The sequence below is a fragment of the Megascapheus bottae genome, chromosome 17, assembly GCF_031878675.1.
Source record: "Megascapheus bottae isolate mThoBot1 chromosome 17, mThoBot2.hap1, whole genome shotgun sequence".
NCBI lineage: Eukaryota > Metazoa > Chordata > Mammalia > Rodentia > Geomyidae > Megascapheus > Megascapheus bottae.
The window spans coordinates 20,735,581-20,751,291 of NC_143525.1; the positions used below are offsets into that span (position 1 = coordinate 20,735,581).

The 15,711-nt window shown below is 35.8% G+C and overlaps 1 protein-coding gene across 1 annotated transcript in view; it reads right to left on the bottom strand.

The window, feature by feature from the left end:
* The window catches only part of Abca5 (ATP binding cassette subfamily A member 5), a 68,694-nt gene that overhangs the window by 13,744 nt on the left and 39,239 nt on the right, over positions 1 to 15,711 (bottom strand). The window contains exons 19-25 of the mRNA XM_090350195.1: positions 14,084 to 14,203; positions 10,984 to 11,185; positions 8,681 to 8,850; positions 5,665 to 5,792; positions 4,888 to 5,025; positions 2,922 to 3,035; positions 682 to 852 (exon numbers count right to left, since the gene is read on the bottom strand). Of these exons, the coding sequence (XP_090206321.1) occupies positions 682 to 852; positions 2,922 to 3,035; positions 4,888 to 5,025; positions 5,665 to 5,792; positions 8,681 to 8,850; positions 10,984 to 11,185; positions 14,084 to 14,203 (1,043 nt within the window). The remainder of the gene's footprint in view (positions 1 to 681; positions 853 to 2,921; positions 3,036 to 4,887; positions 5,026 to 5,664; positions 5,793 to 8,680; positions 8,851 to 10,983; positions 11,186 to 14,083; positions 14,204 to 15,711) is intronic.

Here is a 15,711-nt window from a genome sequence, read left to right on the forward strand (position 1 = left end):
TCTGGGCCTGGGCGTTGTCCCTGAGCTCTTCAGCTCAAACCTACCACTCTACCACTTGAGCCACAGTGCCACTTCCAGTTTTCTGCTGGTTAATTGGAGATAAGAATTTCACGGACTTCCACCACAATCCTCAGATCTCAGCCTCCTGAGTAACTAGGATTATTTTTTTTTATTGCCAGTTCTGGGCCTTGAACACAGGGCTTGGGCACTGTCCTTGGGCTTTGTTAAGGCTAGAGCTCTATCACTTGAGCCACAGCACCATTTCTGGCTTTTTTTTTTCTATGTATGTGGTACCAAGGAATCAAACCCAGGTCTTCATGCAAGCTAGGCAAGCACTCTACCACTAGGCCAAACTCATGGCCTGGGATTATTTTTAAATAGTAAGTTACTGTTTTAAAAGGTCACACTATTAGGCTGTAGAGGCTTGCCTTAGCTAATACAATGCCTGCCTATGAGGCTGAGTTCGATCCCCAGTACTGCCAAAAAAAATCACTGTTAATAATAGAAACTGAACTGATTATAAGCATCACATACAAATAACCTAATAAATATTGGCTCCTGTTTTCTTAAAAAACAAAAAAAAGATCATGTCCACATCACTAAACCAGACAGTTGTCACACAAATAACTAGTTTTCTAAAAATGATCCCTATAAATAGCATGAGTAAAATTAATAACTTACCACAGCAAGGAACTTTACAGCATAAAAATATAATCCATTATGAAATGCAAATAAGCTTCCTAGCATCAAAATGAGAACAACAAAAAATAAGGGGATATCAACAATTGCTTGTCCAATCCAATATGCAGATGGCAAAAGTCCTGAAAGTTTAAGCTGAGTATAAGCTTTGATCTAAAAAAAAGGAAAAAAAGTATTACAACTTTAACCAAAAAAAGAGGAGTTAAGAAATTCAATAAATTATTTGTAATCTTTTTAATTTTATATAAACAAAACAAAAAAGTCCCAGTTCAGGTGTGTAGATTATGGAATGCTCCTGACACTATGCATTTCACTTAAGTCATAAAATGTAATGATTCAACAAAATTTTCAAGTCATCAAAAAAAGGTATCAGAGAGTTATGGCTGTGAGAATACTGAGTAGATGACTCACTTGATTTTGAAGATCTGTGGAAACCAGGCATGGTGAAACACACCTATACTCTCAGCAATAGGGAGGTAGAGGGAAGAGGCTAGCTTGAGGCCAGCCTAAGCTGGTCAATCTGGACTCTAAAGCAAGACTGTCTCACAAAAAGAAAAATTGTGGAGAACAGAAGAAAAAATGTATTTTAACGAGAAAAGTTACTCTTTTTTTTTTTTTTTTTTTGCCAGTCCTGGGCTTGGGCCAAGGGCCTGAGCACTGTCCTTGGACTTTCTCAAGCCTAGAGCTTTACCACTGAGTCACAGCACCACTTCCGGCTTTTTTCTATGTATATGGTACCAAGGAATCGAACACAGGTCTTCGAGCATGTTAGGCAAGCACTCTACCTGATCCAGAATTACAACAAATCAAAGGAGGACTGCCTAATAAGAATAGTCAAAATGAAGAGTTTCTCCATGGCAAAGAATATAGCTAACAAGTTAAATAGCCCACAGAATGGGAGATCTTTACTAGCTATGTGTTAGACAAGAGCCTCATATCTAAAATATACTTAGAAATAAAAAAATTAACCCCCCCCAAACAAATCCTCAAAAAACTACAACCCAATGAATAAACAGGAGAAAGACTAAAAGAGAGACTTCTCTGAAGAATGTCTAATAGACACGTGAAGAAATGTTCAACAACTCTGGCCATAAAAAGAAAATGCAAATCAAAAAAAAACACTGATAGTCTACCTCACCTGTTAGAATGGCCATTATCAAGAAAACTAATAGCAGATGCTAACAGGGATGTGGCCAGAAGAGAACACTATCACCCTGTTTGTGGGAATTTAAACTTGTTTAACTACTCTAGAAACCAGTACTGCAGTGCCTCAAAAAACTAAATGTAGAGCTTCCTTATGACCCAGCAATCCCACTCCTGGGCATTCACACAACTGACCAGAAACCAAGCTACACTAAAGCCACCAGCACAACCATGTTCACTGCAGCATTGTTTACCACAGCAAAGATATGGAATCACCCCAGATGCCCATCGATGGATGAAAGGATCAAGAAAATGTGGTTTATAGCCTGGGAAGTCCGTGAGACTCTTATCTCCAATTAATCACCAGAAGACTGGAAGTGGCACTGTGGCTCAAAGGGTAAGGTTGTAGCCTTGAGCTGAAGAACTCAGGGACAACACCCAGGCCCAGAGTCCAAGCCCCACAACTGGGGGAAAAATGCTGAAATTTTAATTAAATGAGTTAAATACAATTTTAGTACAGAGAAGAGTGAAAGATGAGAAGGGTAAAGAGTAGGAAGCTCAAGAATACCAGAGAAACAACACAAATTGCAATCACTCTTAGTAGAGTGATGATAAATGTTTTTCATCTATTTGTTTTCATGAATATGAATCAACTGTTCTGCACATTCATTTACTAACTTTACTAAAGGTTAATGGGTAGAGGTAAGTTAGCATGCCGGTTACTAAGAACATAGTAGTACAGTCAGCTCTCCAGATCAACTGGGAGTCTGAATCAACCTGGGGAAGTTCATACAAACATTTATTTCATCCGTGATTTCCTTATTTATCAAGCAGATGAATGTTAGGTTACCTCACAATGTTATAAGAGTAGAGGACATAATTTTTAAGGTACTCATGTAAGTACTTAAGGAACAATTGTCATGGCAATTATAATAGTAAATAGATATATAGTGTATATATATATATACTTTATTTTCTTACCCCTGAAATAATAATGAAATTAAGATATACAACCATACATAATATTTTTGTGTATTTCATATGGCAAACCATACCAATAATTTTTTTCTAGTCATTACCTTATGATTCTCTGCATTTTCCATGGCAAAATAAGGAGGCATTGCAGTAACAATGATTCCAAGCAAAGCTGCTTGAAAATACAGCTCAATTTTAAACACTATGTCAGTAATTTCCTGAAAGACAACCACAGAATAAGAAATGGAACTGAGAATCACTTTATATTACCTCAGTATATCCTGAGTACCAAAACTCTGAAGGATATCTACCCCCTAAGCACAGTCTATATGAAAGAACAGGGTCAGATCTATTAACAGGTAGTAGTTGATTAGAGTACCAGCTTGCTATTAATTAATTAAATAGCTATGTAATCCTATAAAAAAAACACTGCATGCTTTTTATATACTGAAAAATAACTCAGAACGATCTGGCATATAAATTAAGCTTCATCATTTAGTAAGGACAATAGTATGTATGATAGGCAATTACATGCCCACCCCATGGTGCTATGCAGTAAATAATAGGATTATTACTGCTAATTTATTAGTTGTTTAGACTATGTCAGCTGGGATCTTCAGCCTTCTTCTTTTCCCTTGGGAAAAGCTCTATCTGTGTTCAGTTTCTTACTAAACCAGGAGCTTCTACCATATAGTATAAACTTAACCCCTACATGTCACCCAAGGATTAAGGTATAGTCAGTTAACTTCCCCAGACAATTCATAAACTAGCTGGCATTCCGAATGCAGATAGCAAGGGTATTATATTACCTATTACCACAATCAAGGCCATTTTCCTACCCTGACCTTATAGGAACACAAACTCATGGTGAAGTGAAGGCACTCTGCCCTTGAAATCAACTCTGTATCTAGCTGACACCTTGGCCTACCTACCACATTTGTCCAGAGAATCATTCTCCAGAAAAAGTGTATCACTGTCTTGTTACAACTAGTCTCCTGAAATTTGCTACTTGAAAGCAAAGACAATTTCTTGATACATGACATGTGATCTTGCAGAAGTTTATAATTTAAAAATGATTAGAAATGATATTAACTTTGACCAATTCAATATCCTCCATGTACTGGTGACTTACAAATATTTATTTCTTGGGGCCAGGAGTTTGTCCTAGTGGTTAAAGTGCTTGCCTAGCACGCATGAAGACCCGGGTTCGATTCCTCGGTACCACATACATAGAAAAAAGCCAGAAGTGGTCTGAGGCTCAAGTGGAAGAGCTCTAACCTTGAGCAAGTCCAAGGACAGTGCTCAGGCCCTGAGCTCAAGCCCAGGACTGGCAAAAACAAACAAACAAACAAACAAAAAAAACAAATATTTATTTCTTATCCACAATAAAAGCAGCTTAAGTATATATATTATGTAAGTCAATGAAAATTTATTTCAGTAACTTAAAAATTATAGCAATAGGAAATTAAAAATGCCACTATAAATATATCTCTATTTATATTTTCGTATAACGTATAAAAAAACTAAGGACTAAGTTGAGAGAAACAATTGTGAGCATTTTTCTGGATATTAAAGACAATGAAGTTGATCTTGTAATTAACTATTCATTCAACTGTCCTACCTAGAATAAAAAAAAGGTGGTCTACATGAGTTCTCAAAATTTTTTTCCCAGAATTTCTCAGTATCCAGATTTCAAATAAAAACATTTCTAGGGGGCGGGATGTTAGTCTAGTGGTAGGGTGCTTGCCTAGCGTGTATAAATACCCAGGTTCGATTCCTCGGTATCATATACATAGAAAAAAGCTGGACGTGGTGCTGAGGCTCAAGTGGTAGAGCCCTAACCTTGAGAAAGTCCAAGGATAGTGCTCAGGCTCTGAGCTCAAGCCTAGGACTGGCAAAAAAAAAAAATTCAAAACACTCTTATTTTTCCTCCTATTATTAATTCAAAAATAATTATGTGTTTGTTAAATCCTGAAGAATCCTAAACCTTGATATAAACCATCTCCCACTCAAGTTTTAAGGTTAGGAGATACTGGAAGATGAATTACGCCTGTGCGTATGCTTGCTTACCTGAAAGAATGGGGTATTCCAGACCTGGATGGTTTCAGTCACATTTAAATGATAAAGGTAGTAGTTACTGATAATATTCATCAATACTGGTAAAGAATAAATCATAGTGCTGTTGAAAACAGCTGTGAAAACATAGTCCTATAATAGAAAAGTTATTGCATACTTGAAATAAATGGTAGTAGTTATATCCTTGACATGTATGAAACTTTTCTTGTCAGCAGCTAACCTAATTCTCATTAACTATACAGAAAAGTTACTTCAACAAATGATCAAACTATATCAATGACAATTGCAGATAATCTGACTTGCAGTGTAGATATATCTTATCTATAAAAACATAAAAATTAAATTCCAGCTGGGTGCAGTGGCTCATGCCTGCAATCCTAGCTACTCAGGAGGCTGAGATCTGAGGGTTATGGTTCAAAGCCAGCCCGGGCACTAAAGTCTGTGAGACTCTTATCTCCAATCAACTACTAGAAAACCAGAAGTAGTGCTGTGGCTCAAGGGGTAGAGCAGTAACCTTGAGCTGATGAGCTCACGGACATCACTCAGGCGCAGAGTTCAAGCCCCATGACTGACCAAAAAAAAAAAATTAAATTTCTTTATGACTAATATATAAATATATACATAAAATTTACAGTAAACACAGCTAAATATTTCTAAAAGTAAATTCTAATTTCCAACTAATGTAGTCAGGTCAGAAAGTGATTAACTTTGAGGAAATATTTAATCTTTATAATTCTTAATGGAATATTCACTTGCAAGCTACACTCTTACCTTTTCTGAATGCATCACGTTTAAAGCTGCACTATGGGGAGCAGCAGAGACATAGTCACTGTCATTAAACATTGTCACCATTATGTCCTGGTATGTGAAAAAGTTAATAACATCACTGATATCTGAGTCTAATATTAGAAAATAAAGAAATAATAAAGAATCAGTTTAAATAGGTAATACAGACTTTTAATAACACTGTAAAGTCTACTCTATAGAAATATTGTTTTCTTCAACAGCTGATAAATAATTAAGAACATATGTTATCAAGCCAATCAGCCTGGACCAATATCCAAATTATATTACTTACACTATTTGCCTGCCAGGAAGTTACCTCAATGTTCTGGAACTCTTTTCTAAAGTACAGAAAATAAGTATATCTACTTTGTCTATATGGTAGTCATAAAAATTATATAACTGAATATATACACAGTAATGGATATATTCATGAATATATACATGCCATGCAATAATAATTATGAAAAATTCACTGCCACTACACTTATTAGTAACACTGATATTTGGTTTTTAAAAAAAGCGCACTTTGCAATTTTAAGTAACAAGGTAATCTGCTTAAGTGACAAAGGTGCATAATAGGGTATAAAAATATCACTTCCTAAAGAAATTCTATATGCTTTGAGCAAACCAATTTTATGATGTCAATTGCTCTAAGTTGAAATACTTGCTTAATCAAGAACAATATGTATATTCGCTAGAGGGCCTTAAGCCTAAGAAGAAATTTTGAATCCTGTCTGGGGTTTAAATCTATACTAACATGCCTGATGAAGACAGAAACCTTCTATCATCACAAAAACAAGGGTCCAAGGACAAATATGACTGAGAGAAATCCAAATCATAAGAAGAAAAATATTTCATTAACCACTTTTTTCTTTAGCATGACAAGGTGGACTATTTATATCACTAACGTTGAGTAACATAAATGTAGTACTTTTAGGTACACAGTGAAATTACATTTACTCTCAGCCTAGCTCCTTAACTTTTATCTCAAGTGTGCCAGAGTGGCTATGTAATCCCAGAACAGAGCTTACTACAACTGAAGTAGCTGTATCACTTAGGCACTGCAAGGAGAACACATAGAACACAGTGACTCCTAAAGGGTGGTTTCCTTTGGATCAACAAAAGAGCCTAGGAAAATATGGCACACATGAGCAAGAAAGTTTAAGAAAAAAAACACCAAAGAGTAAGGGAAAAAAGCAAACTTGAAAATACTAGAAATTCTACAAGTGAGAATGAACTCAAAGCAGAAAGAAGGGAGATACACACAATTTCCAAGTTATACTTTGAAAACATCAAAAGATGGGATTATACAACTGTTTTAACTCATAGAAAGCATATTAAAACTGAGGTCAAAAGTTCTAAATGTTCCATTCCTAGGCACTTATCCAAAAGATCATCGATCTTTTGGTTTACAGTAAACCTATCAGCACAACCATCTTCTTTGAAACACTATTCACCATAACCAAAATATAGCATCAGCCCAGATGTCCTTCAGTGGATGAATGTATCACGAAAATATAATATATATACACATGAAATTTTATGCATCCATTAGAACACTGTAATACAATATTTACAATATCACTTGTAAAAAAGTGGAAAGGTTAAAGTTAAGTTAGTCAAGCCCAAACAAAGGTTGTACTGTTTCCCTAAAATGTGGAAACTAAAATTCGCCTATAAGTAAACATGTTGGGGAGTATGCAAGTAGATACAAATGTATTAAATAAAATATGGAAGGCTGAAGGGAGAGTTCAAATAGTATAATCCATTAGAAAGGCAAAGGCAAAGTACAATAAAATAAGCACCAGAATATGAGTTCTTGTAAGAGGTGTGATTTGTATATGTCTGTGTGTGTACATATCTATATCTATAAATATAGATATATATAAACACATATATATGTATATATATGTACAGGTATACATACATAACTATGTATATATACATATTTACACATGTGTATATGTATATATACACTTATACACATTAAATATGTAAATATGTTCTGAATGAAAGAAGAAATTTTGTTCGTGAGTAGTGTCTGCCTTATGTGCATCTTCCCTAGAATAAAACAAAGGTTGGGACGAGAGTTTGGCCTAGTGGTAGAGTGCTTGCCTGACTTGCACGAAGACCTAGGTTCAGTTCCTCAGTACTACATACACAGAAAAAAGCCAGAAGTGGTGCTGTGGTTCAAGTGGTAGAGCTTTAGCCTTGAGAAAACCCAAGGACAGTGCTCAGGCCCTGGACTCAAGCCCAAGACTGGCCAAAAAAAAAAAAAGAAAGAAAAAAAGAAAGGTCATGTAATATATTAACAGTAATATATTTATCATCAGTAATGATTTTAAAACAATTTATAATCTTTTCAAGAACTTAGAACTATCTATATAGATGAAAGGTATAGTGCAACTAAGCATGCATGAAATTTTGAACTGTTATGATATTTTGAAAATTATAATCTCATCTCAGTTTCTTAATTATTTAACCATTTCTTATACTTTTGACCATTAGGTAATAAGAAAACAAAAAGCAAATCCAAATATATCAATTATAAATTTAATGTATTTGATTTTAGATATATATGTAACCTTACTTTTCTTAGTTTTAAGTAATTCTTCAAATAGAATGATTTAAATATATCTATATAAATATATAAATGCATATATATTATATATTACATCTATGAAGAAAAATTTACAGTGTCTCAATTTTGCTCATCATCAATATAAAACAAGAAAGTTGTTACTTTTTCAGAAGAATTCAATGATCACAGGCAGTATAAACTAAGATTTAAAAAAAATATCAATTACACATTAGCCAAGATTTCATTTCTGTAATATATTATGTGCAGCATCAGTTAAGATAAACGTGACGCTTTTTTCAAGTTAACTGATCATGCCTTTACCTTAAATATATTTCTAATTCCAAATCTCTGAATTATGTATCTACCCCGCCACCCTGTGCTCCAACCAACACACATTCACAGACCTTCACACACTCTCACCAGTAGAATTTTGAAGAAGCAGGCTTGTTTTGTACTTATGGGGTTTTTCTCCAGGCTTTAGTATATATAAGTCTGGAACGAGTTTGATGGGAACCACAGCATTTTTAAAAGAGTGATGTACCAAAAACATAAATATCTGAACTGCAAAAAATATCAAAAGCAGAAGCAACCTGAAAAAAATAATACAGAGATTGAGGTATATTAACATACAAATATAATCTTCCTTGGTATTGGTATAGATCTAAACCCTATACAGGTAAAAAGAAACTATTGAAAAAAATAACAAAGAACAAAACAACTCTTTCCCCCCCAACCCCCCAAAATGACTATAGAACAATACTGGACAGAAAGCCAATATTGAATGACAAAATTAAAAACATGAAAGTCAAGTCAAAGAGAAGAAAAATGTTATGAACATATACCTCAGATCAGAGTCACCCTTCAACTACTATAGGGTACATAAACATATATTTATAATTATTCAAAAAAACTAGATATACTTACAAATACTTATTTCTATACTCTTGAGGGAACATTTTCCTACTCAGTCTCTAACATTATTTTCCATATACTGATAAAAATACTTAGCAGAGAAGAAAATAAAAGTACAGTGAAATTTTGATCTTTTTTTTCTTTTGCCAGTCCTGGGCTTGAGCTCAGGGCCTGAGCACTGTCCTTGGACTTTATCAAGGCTAGAGCTCTACCACTGGAGCCTCAGCACCACTTCCGGCTTTTTTCTATATGTGGTACCGAGGAATTGAACCCGGGTCTTCATGCATGCTAGGCAAGTACTTTAACCACTAGGCCAAACTCCCAGCCCCTTGATCTTTTAGATTAAAATCGAATGACCATTTAATTACATGGACTTCTACTGCTCCCCTCATGTACTATAATCCCTAGTGTCCTTCATTATATACAATTATCACAAATATTGGAGCGTTTATAGCATCACATTCCTTGTGATGGAATGAGTGCCCTTATGAAAGAGACAGTGAGGAATGCAAAAGACATATGAGCACACAGTGAACTGGTACTCTTCTGCTAGGCAAGAACACAGCTTTCACATTTTGGTTCTGACCTCAGACTTCCAGTCTCTAAACTCATTGTTTAAAAAGAGAGGGGAGGGTCAGGAGTTTGGCCTTAGTGGTAGAGTGCTGGCCTAGCATGCCAGTCCTGGGCTTGCGCTCAGGGCCTGAGCACTGTCCTTGGATTTTCTCAAGTCTAGAGCTCTACCACTTGAGCCTCAGCACCACTTCCAGCTTTTTTTTTCTATGTATGTGGTACCGAGGAATTGAACCCAGGTCTTTGTGCGTGCTAAGGCAAGCACTCTACCACTAGACCAAACTTCCGGTCCCTTGTATAGTATTCTTTTACATTTTATTTATTTTTTTCTTTTTTGCACCAGTCCTGAGCTTGAGCTCAAGGCCTGAGCACTGTCCTTGGGTTTTCTCAAGGCTAGAACCCTACTACTTGAGCCACAATACCACTTCCAGCTGTTTCTATATATGTGGTATAGAGGTATCGAAAGTGGGTCTTTGTGCATGCTAGGCAAGCACTCTACCACTAGGCCAAACTCCCGGCCCCACATTTTAATTTCTTTATGCAAGATAAAGCCTTATTTGCTACTTACTAAAAGTTGTTATAAAAATCAACTAATGTAAGCTGGGCGGTAGCTCACATCTGTAATCCTAGCTACTTCGGAGGCTGAGATCTGAGGATCAAGGTTCAAAGCCAGACTAGGCACTAAAAGACCTGAGACTCATCTCCAATTAACCTCAAGAAAACAAAAAGTGGGATTTGGCTCAAGGGTAGGGCAGCCAACTTGAGTTGAAGAGCTCAGGGACAATGCCCAGGCCCAGTGGTAGGGTGGTAGCCTCGAGCTGAAGAACAGGGCCCAGGCTGAGCTCAAGCTCCATGACACACACACACACACACACACACACACACACACACACACACACACACACACACAAATTAACTAGTGTATAAAAAAAACCAATGAGTTCAAGGCCACAAAGAATAAAAGGGGGGGCCGGGAGTTTGGCCTAGTGGTTAAAGTGCTTGCCTAGCATGCATGAAGACCCGGGTTCGATTCCTCGGTACCACATACCACATATATAGAAAAAAGCCGGAAGTGGTGCTGAGGCTCAAGTGGTAGAGCTCTAGCCTTGAGAAAGTCCAAGGACAGTGCTCAGGCCCTGAGCTCAAGCCCAGGACTGGCCAAAAAAAAAAAAAAAAAAAAAAAAAAAAGAATAAAAGGGGGGAGGAGATCAAGTTCTTAAAAGAATGACAATTATACTTACACTGATCTCACTGATTTACTCTCACGTTTCAAGTTAAGGAAATGAAACTTTGCTATTGTAGACACCTGCTGTCTCCAAAGACTCATGGTATTCACTAGAGAAGCTTTTGTTTCAGAAAGAATAAGTAAACTCTGTTCTACTTCATCAAAAGATTTTGAATCCATTTCTTCCTCAGGTGGCTGCTGTGTAAACACACTGTAATCTATTTGCCAAAACAAGAAGAAAACTGTAGTAAATTCCTTAACAAAGATAATAACCTTTTTTAAAAAACATGTCAACTTTAAAGAAACACGTATGTGGCAGTGATACTGAAAACAGAAAGCACCCATAGTTTGCCTCTATCTATTAAAGCTGAACATATGCATAACTAATGGCAAAGGAAACCTCTTAAGTATCAACCCAACAGAGATATATGGCTCACCAAAAACACATGTACAAGAATGATCATAATAGAGCACTAGTCAAAATTCTCATAAACTAGAATCATCTGTCAACAGGTGACTAAAAGTTGTAAAATATGACTGTAAGAGAATGATATGAAACAAAAAAGTGAATAAATGACTATTTAGCTACACATAACAGTAGGGTTTAAACATTAGACACATATAACACTGAGGGAAAGAAGCCAGAAATAAAGAAGATAACTGCATGATTTCACTAGCAAAAACAACAACAACAACAACAACAAAAAAAAACCCTGGATAAGTGGCTCACAATAAAGGTTGTTTTTGTTTTGTTTTTTGTTTTTTTTTTGGCCAGACCTGGGCTTGGGCTCAGGGCCTGAGCATTGTCCTTGAGTTTTCTCAAGGCTAGTGCTGTACCACTTGAGCCACAGCACCACTTCTGGCTTTTTTTCTATGTATGTGGTATGGAGGAATGGAAGCCCAGTCTTTGTGCATGCTAGGCAAGCACTCTACTGCTAGGCCAAACTCTCTGCCCCAATAAAGGTTTTTTTTTTCCTCCCCTACAATTATATAATAGTAAAACCTTTTATGTGAGCTTCTCCTCTCGGGTTACAAGATAATATAAGTTCTCATCATACACTTGGGATCTTGCTTTTTTCCTTCACCATCTTTTCCTGCTTTACTGGAGTTGTCAAATTTACCACTATTTTCAACACTTCCAAATCCATGTCTGTGGTTTAAAAAACTTTTTTGGCCCTCATTTTTCACCATTTCCACATGCTCTTCTAAAACATTTATTCCCTAAGATTTTGTACCTCCATTCTTTTTTTTTTCATGAAGAAACAAAAAAAATCATTGCTCCTTCTCAGCCTGCTTAGACTCCTTTTCCACCATTCACCATCAAGACCTGCCCCTTATTTCTTACTCATATTCTCTCTTTGAATCACTTTACCCAATTCTATGGCCCCTTCACTATTTAATTTCAAGTTTTCCATCTCCAATTCCAACATCTTCACTTAGTTCCAGATACATCTCAAACAACACAACCAAAACACACACATATGCTTCCTCACAGTCATAAACCTATTCTCCTAGTCTCTAGACATGGTAACCCCATTTTCAGGTCTCAAACCAAAAGCCTAGGACTAATTCCTGATTCCTTTCTTTCCTGAAATCCTAAAAGTCTGTCAGCAAGTCATCATCACTACACCTAATAAAATCCTTGCATTTCACTACCATCCTGGTTTAAGTCAAAATTGATACATTAATCTAACTGCTTTTTCTGTTGTATCTACTTTTCTTTTAAAATACTCGCAACATTATTGAGACTGGAAAGAAAGAAAATCATGTTCTTTTCTTTTAAAGCCTTCTGTGGCTGTAGAGTGCTTGCCTAGTATGTTTAAAGCTCTGGGTTCAATTTCTTGGTACCACAGACAGAGGAAAAGCCAGAACTAGTGCTGTGGCTCAAGTGGTAGAGGCTCTAGCCTTGAGAAAGCTCAAGGACAGTGCCCAGGCCCTGAGTGCCCCAGGACTGGCAAACAACAACAACAACAATTTAAATGCTTATTTGAAATAGGAAAGGGAAGGGGAAAGACAAGATGATTGGGAGGGGAGAAGGGGAGGAAAGGTGGGACAAAAAAACATGAGAAGGGGTATCAATGTTCAAGAAGTAATGTACTCACTACCTGACGAATGTAACCTCTCTATATGTTACCCCAACAATAAAATATCAACAACAACTTTCTGATAGCTTAATATAAACAGATAATAAGAGAATAAATCAAATTCTTGCAGATGTTCAAAGACAAAACATGAGAAGGGGTATCAATGTTCAAGAAGTAATGTACTCACTACCTGACGAATGTAACCTCTCTACATGTTACTCCAACAATAAAACACCACCAACAACTTTCTGATAGCTTAATATAAACAGATATTAAGAGAATAAATCAAATTCTTGCAGATGTTCAAAGACAAAACAGGATTTGGAATTGTACAGACCCTCTGCAAAGTTGGTATGCTAGGCTGGTGGTACTCTACCTCCTTGTTTCATATATCCTCTGAATGGACTGTATCTTCTCTCTCAGAGCTCTAGCCTTAGAAGCCTTTTTATTTTTTGTCCCTTAAAGACATCAAACTAATATCTCAATTAACATCTGTGGTAGCTGTTGTTTTGTTTTTTGCCAGTCCTGGGCTTAAACTCTGGGCCTGAGCGTAGTCCTTGGGCTTTCTCAAGGCTAGAGCTCTACCATTTAAGCCCACTGCACCATTTCTGGCTTTTTTCTGTATGTGGTTCTGAGAAATCAAACCCAGGTCTTTGTGCATGCTAGGCAAGCACTCTACCAGTAGGCCAAATTCCTGGCCCAGCAGATTTTTTGGTTTGTTTGTTTGTTCTTGGAAGTTTGGTCCTAAAAACTGGGCATGTCTGAACTTTTCTTGTCATTCAGATCTTAGGGAAAATTTCTTCTCAATAAACTCTTCTCTGACAACACAATCTATAGTCACTTCCTTTGTTCCAAGAGCATTTATTATTTTCTTCACTACTCCCATGAATAAATACCTCATCCTCATTTTGCTTATTATTTCTGCACTTACTTCCATGAAGTAATTTAAAGTTCACATGATTATAAAATTACAGGACTTGTTAACCATCTGTCTATTCATAGCCTAAAATGTTTTGTTATTTCTCATTTTACCTGCTTGGTCAATCTCTGCTTCTACTTCTAGCTTTAAGAATACATCTTCTAGAGTTGTCATGGAAACACCATAAGAAATAATACCCAAATTTGAATGAATGTCTAGAGCAGAAAATAAACCTAGTAGGAAAAAAAGATAAAATAGTATATAATTAAGCATGCTATGATAGATTAGTATAAGATATTTAAAAGCAAAATCTAAGTACAGTGATTCTCAAACATTGTGGTCTCAAGATATTTATTTAGCATTCTTATAAATTGCTAAAGACCCAAAGGAAATTTTGACTATGTGGATATATTCATCACCTATTTATAATATAATCAATTAAAAATAAGTAATATTTCACTGTGCTTGAAATAAAATTGAGAATGTTACTGTTAAAGACTGGAACAGAATTATAGTAGAAAACACAGAAAAATTCAAATAATCTTTTTTAAACTAACAAAGATAAACCTATTATATATTAACATAATTTTACTGATAATTTTACATTTTCCAGGATAAAAAAAATTAATGATGATGATGATGTGTGTGTGTGTGTGTGTGTGTGTGTGTGTGTGTGTGTATGCACTAGTCTTAGAGCTTGAACTCAGGGCATGGAGCTATCCTGAGTTTTTTTGTTCAAGAGTAGGGCTCTATTGGCATTGTACAGAAATTAATAGCCCTATTGGTCTAGAAACGTTAAACTTATTTTTTTTCATTTGTATAAGGGTAAATACACTGTATTAAATATTTAAGGTCTTATCTACCTGGGTTTGATTACAGAAACAAATAGAGTATTCTCTAAATAATGAAAAAAAAAAGAATAGGGCTCTACCATTTGAGCTATAGTTCTGTTTCTGGATTTCTTTGGTGGTTAATTGGAAATAAGAGTCTGAAGGACTTTCTTGCCTGAGCTGGCTTTGAACTTCAATCGTCAGGTCTCAAGTAAAATAAGCAAGGTGCATAAAACTGATATATATACACCAATCTAATTTATTGTCAATTTCTATTTTTAACAGGAATCAGTTAAACTGCTATAGAAAATACCAGTTCCTATTTATGAGATAACAGCTATCAGAATTCTTCATAACATACCTGTATTAATAATACTTTCAGGCTATTAGATGACTCTTTAAAGACAGAGACTAAATTTGAGATCCTCATTATTATAAACTTGAAAAATAATACCCTAATTAAATACTAGCAATAATTCTTAAACAAATTACTATATAATAATTACTATATAAGCATGAAAAAAAACAGAAACAAGTGTAATACATTCTGTATTATAGATGTAATATAAACTTAATACAATTTCATCTTTCTATACAACAAAGCATTTTCTTAAATCAAAATTTTAAGAGTATTATTTTAAGTGAATATTGTTTTCAAAAAATAAACCACTTAGCTTGGCAGGTGACTCACACCTGTAATCCTAGCTACTCAAGAGGCTGAGATCTGAGGATCAAGATTCAGAGCCAGCCCGGACACAAAAGGATCTGAGACTCTTATCTCCAATTAACCTCAAGAAAAGGTAAGTGGGGTTTGGCTCAAGGGTAAGGCAGTAGCCTTGAGCTGAAGAGCTCAGGAACAATGCCCAGGCCCAGGGGTAGGGTGGTAGCCTTGAGCTGAAGAGCTCCGGGAC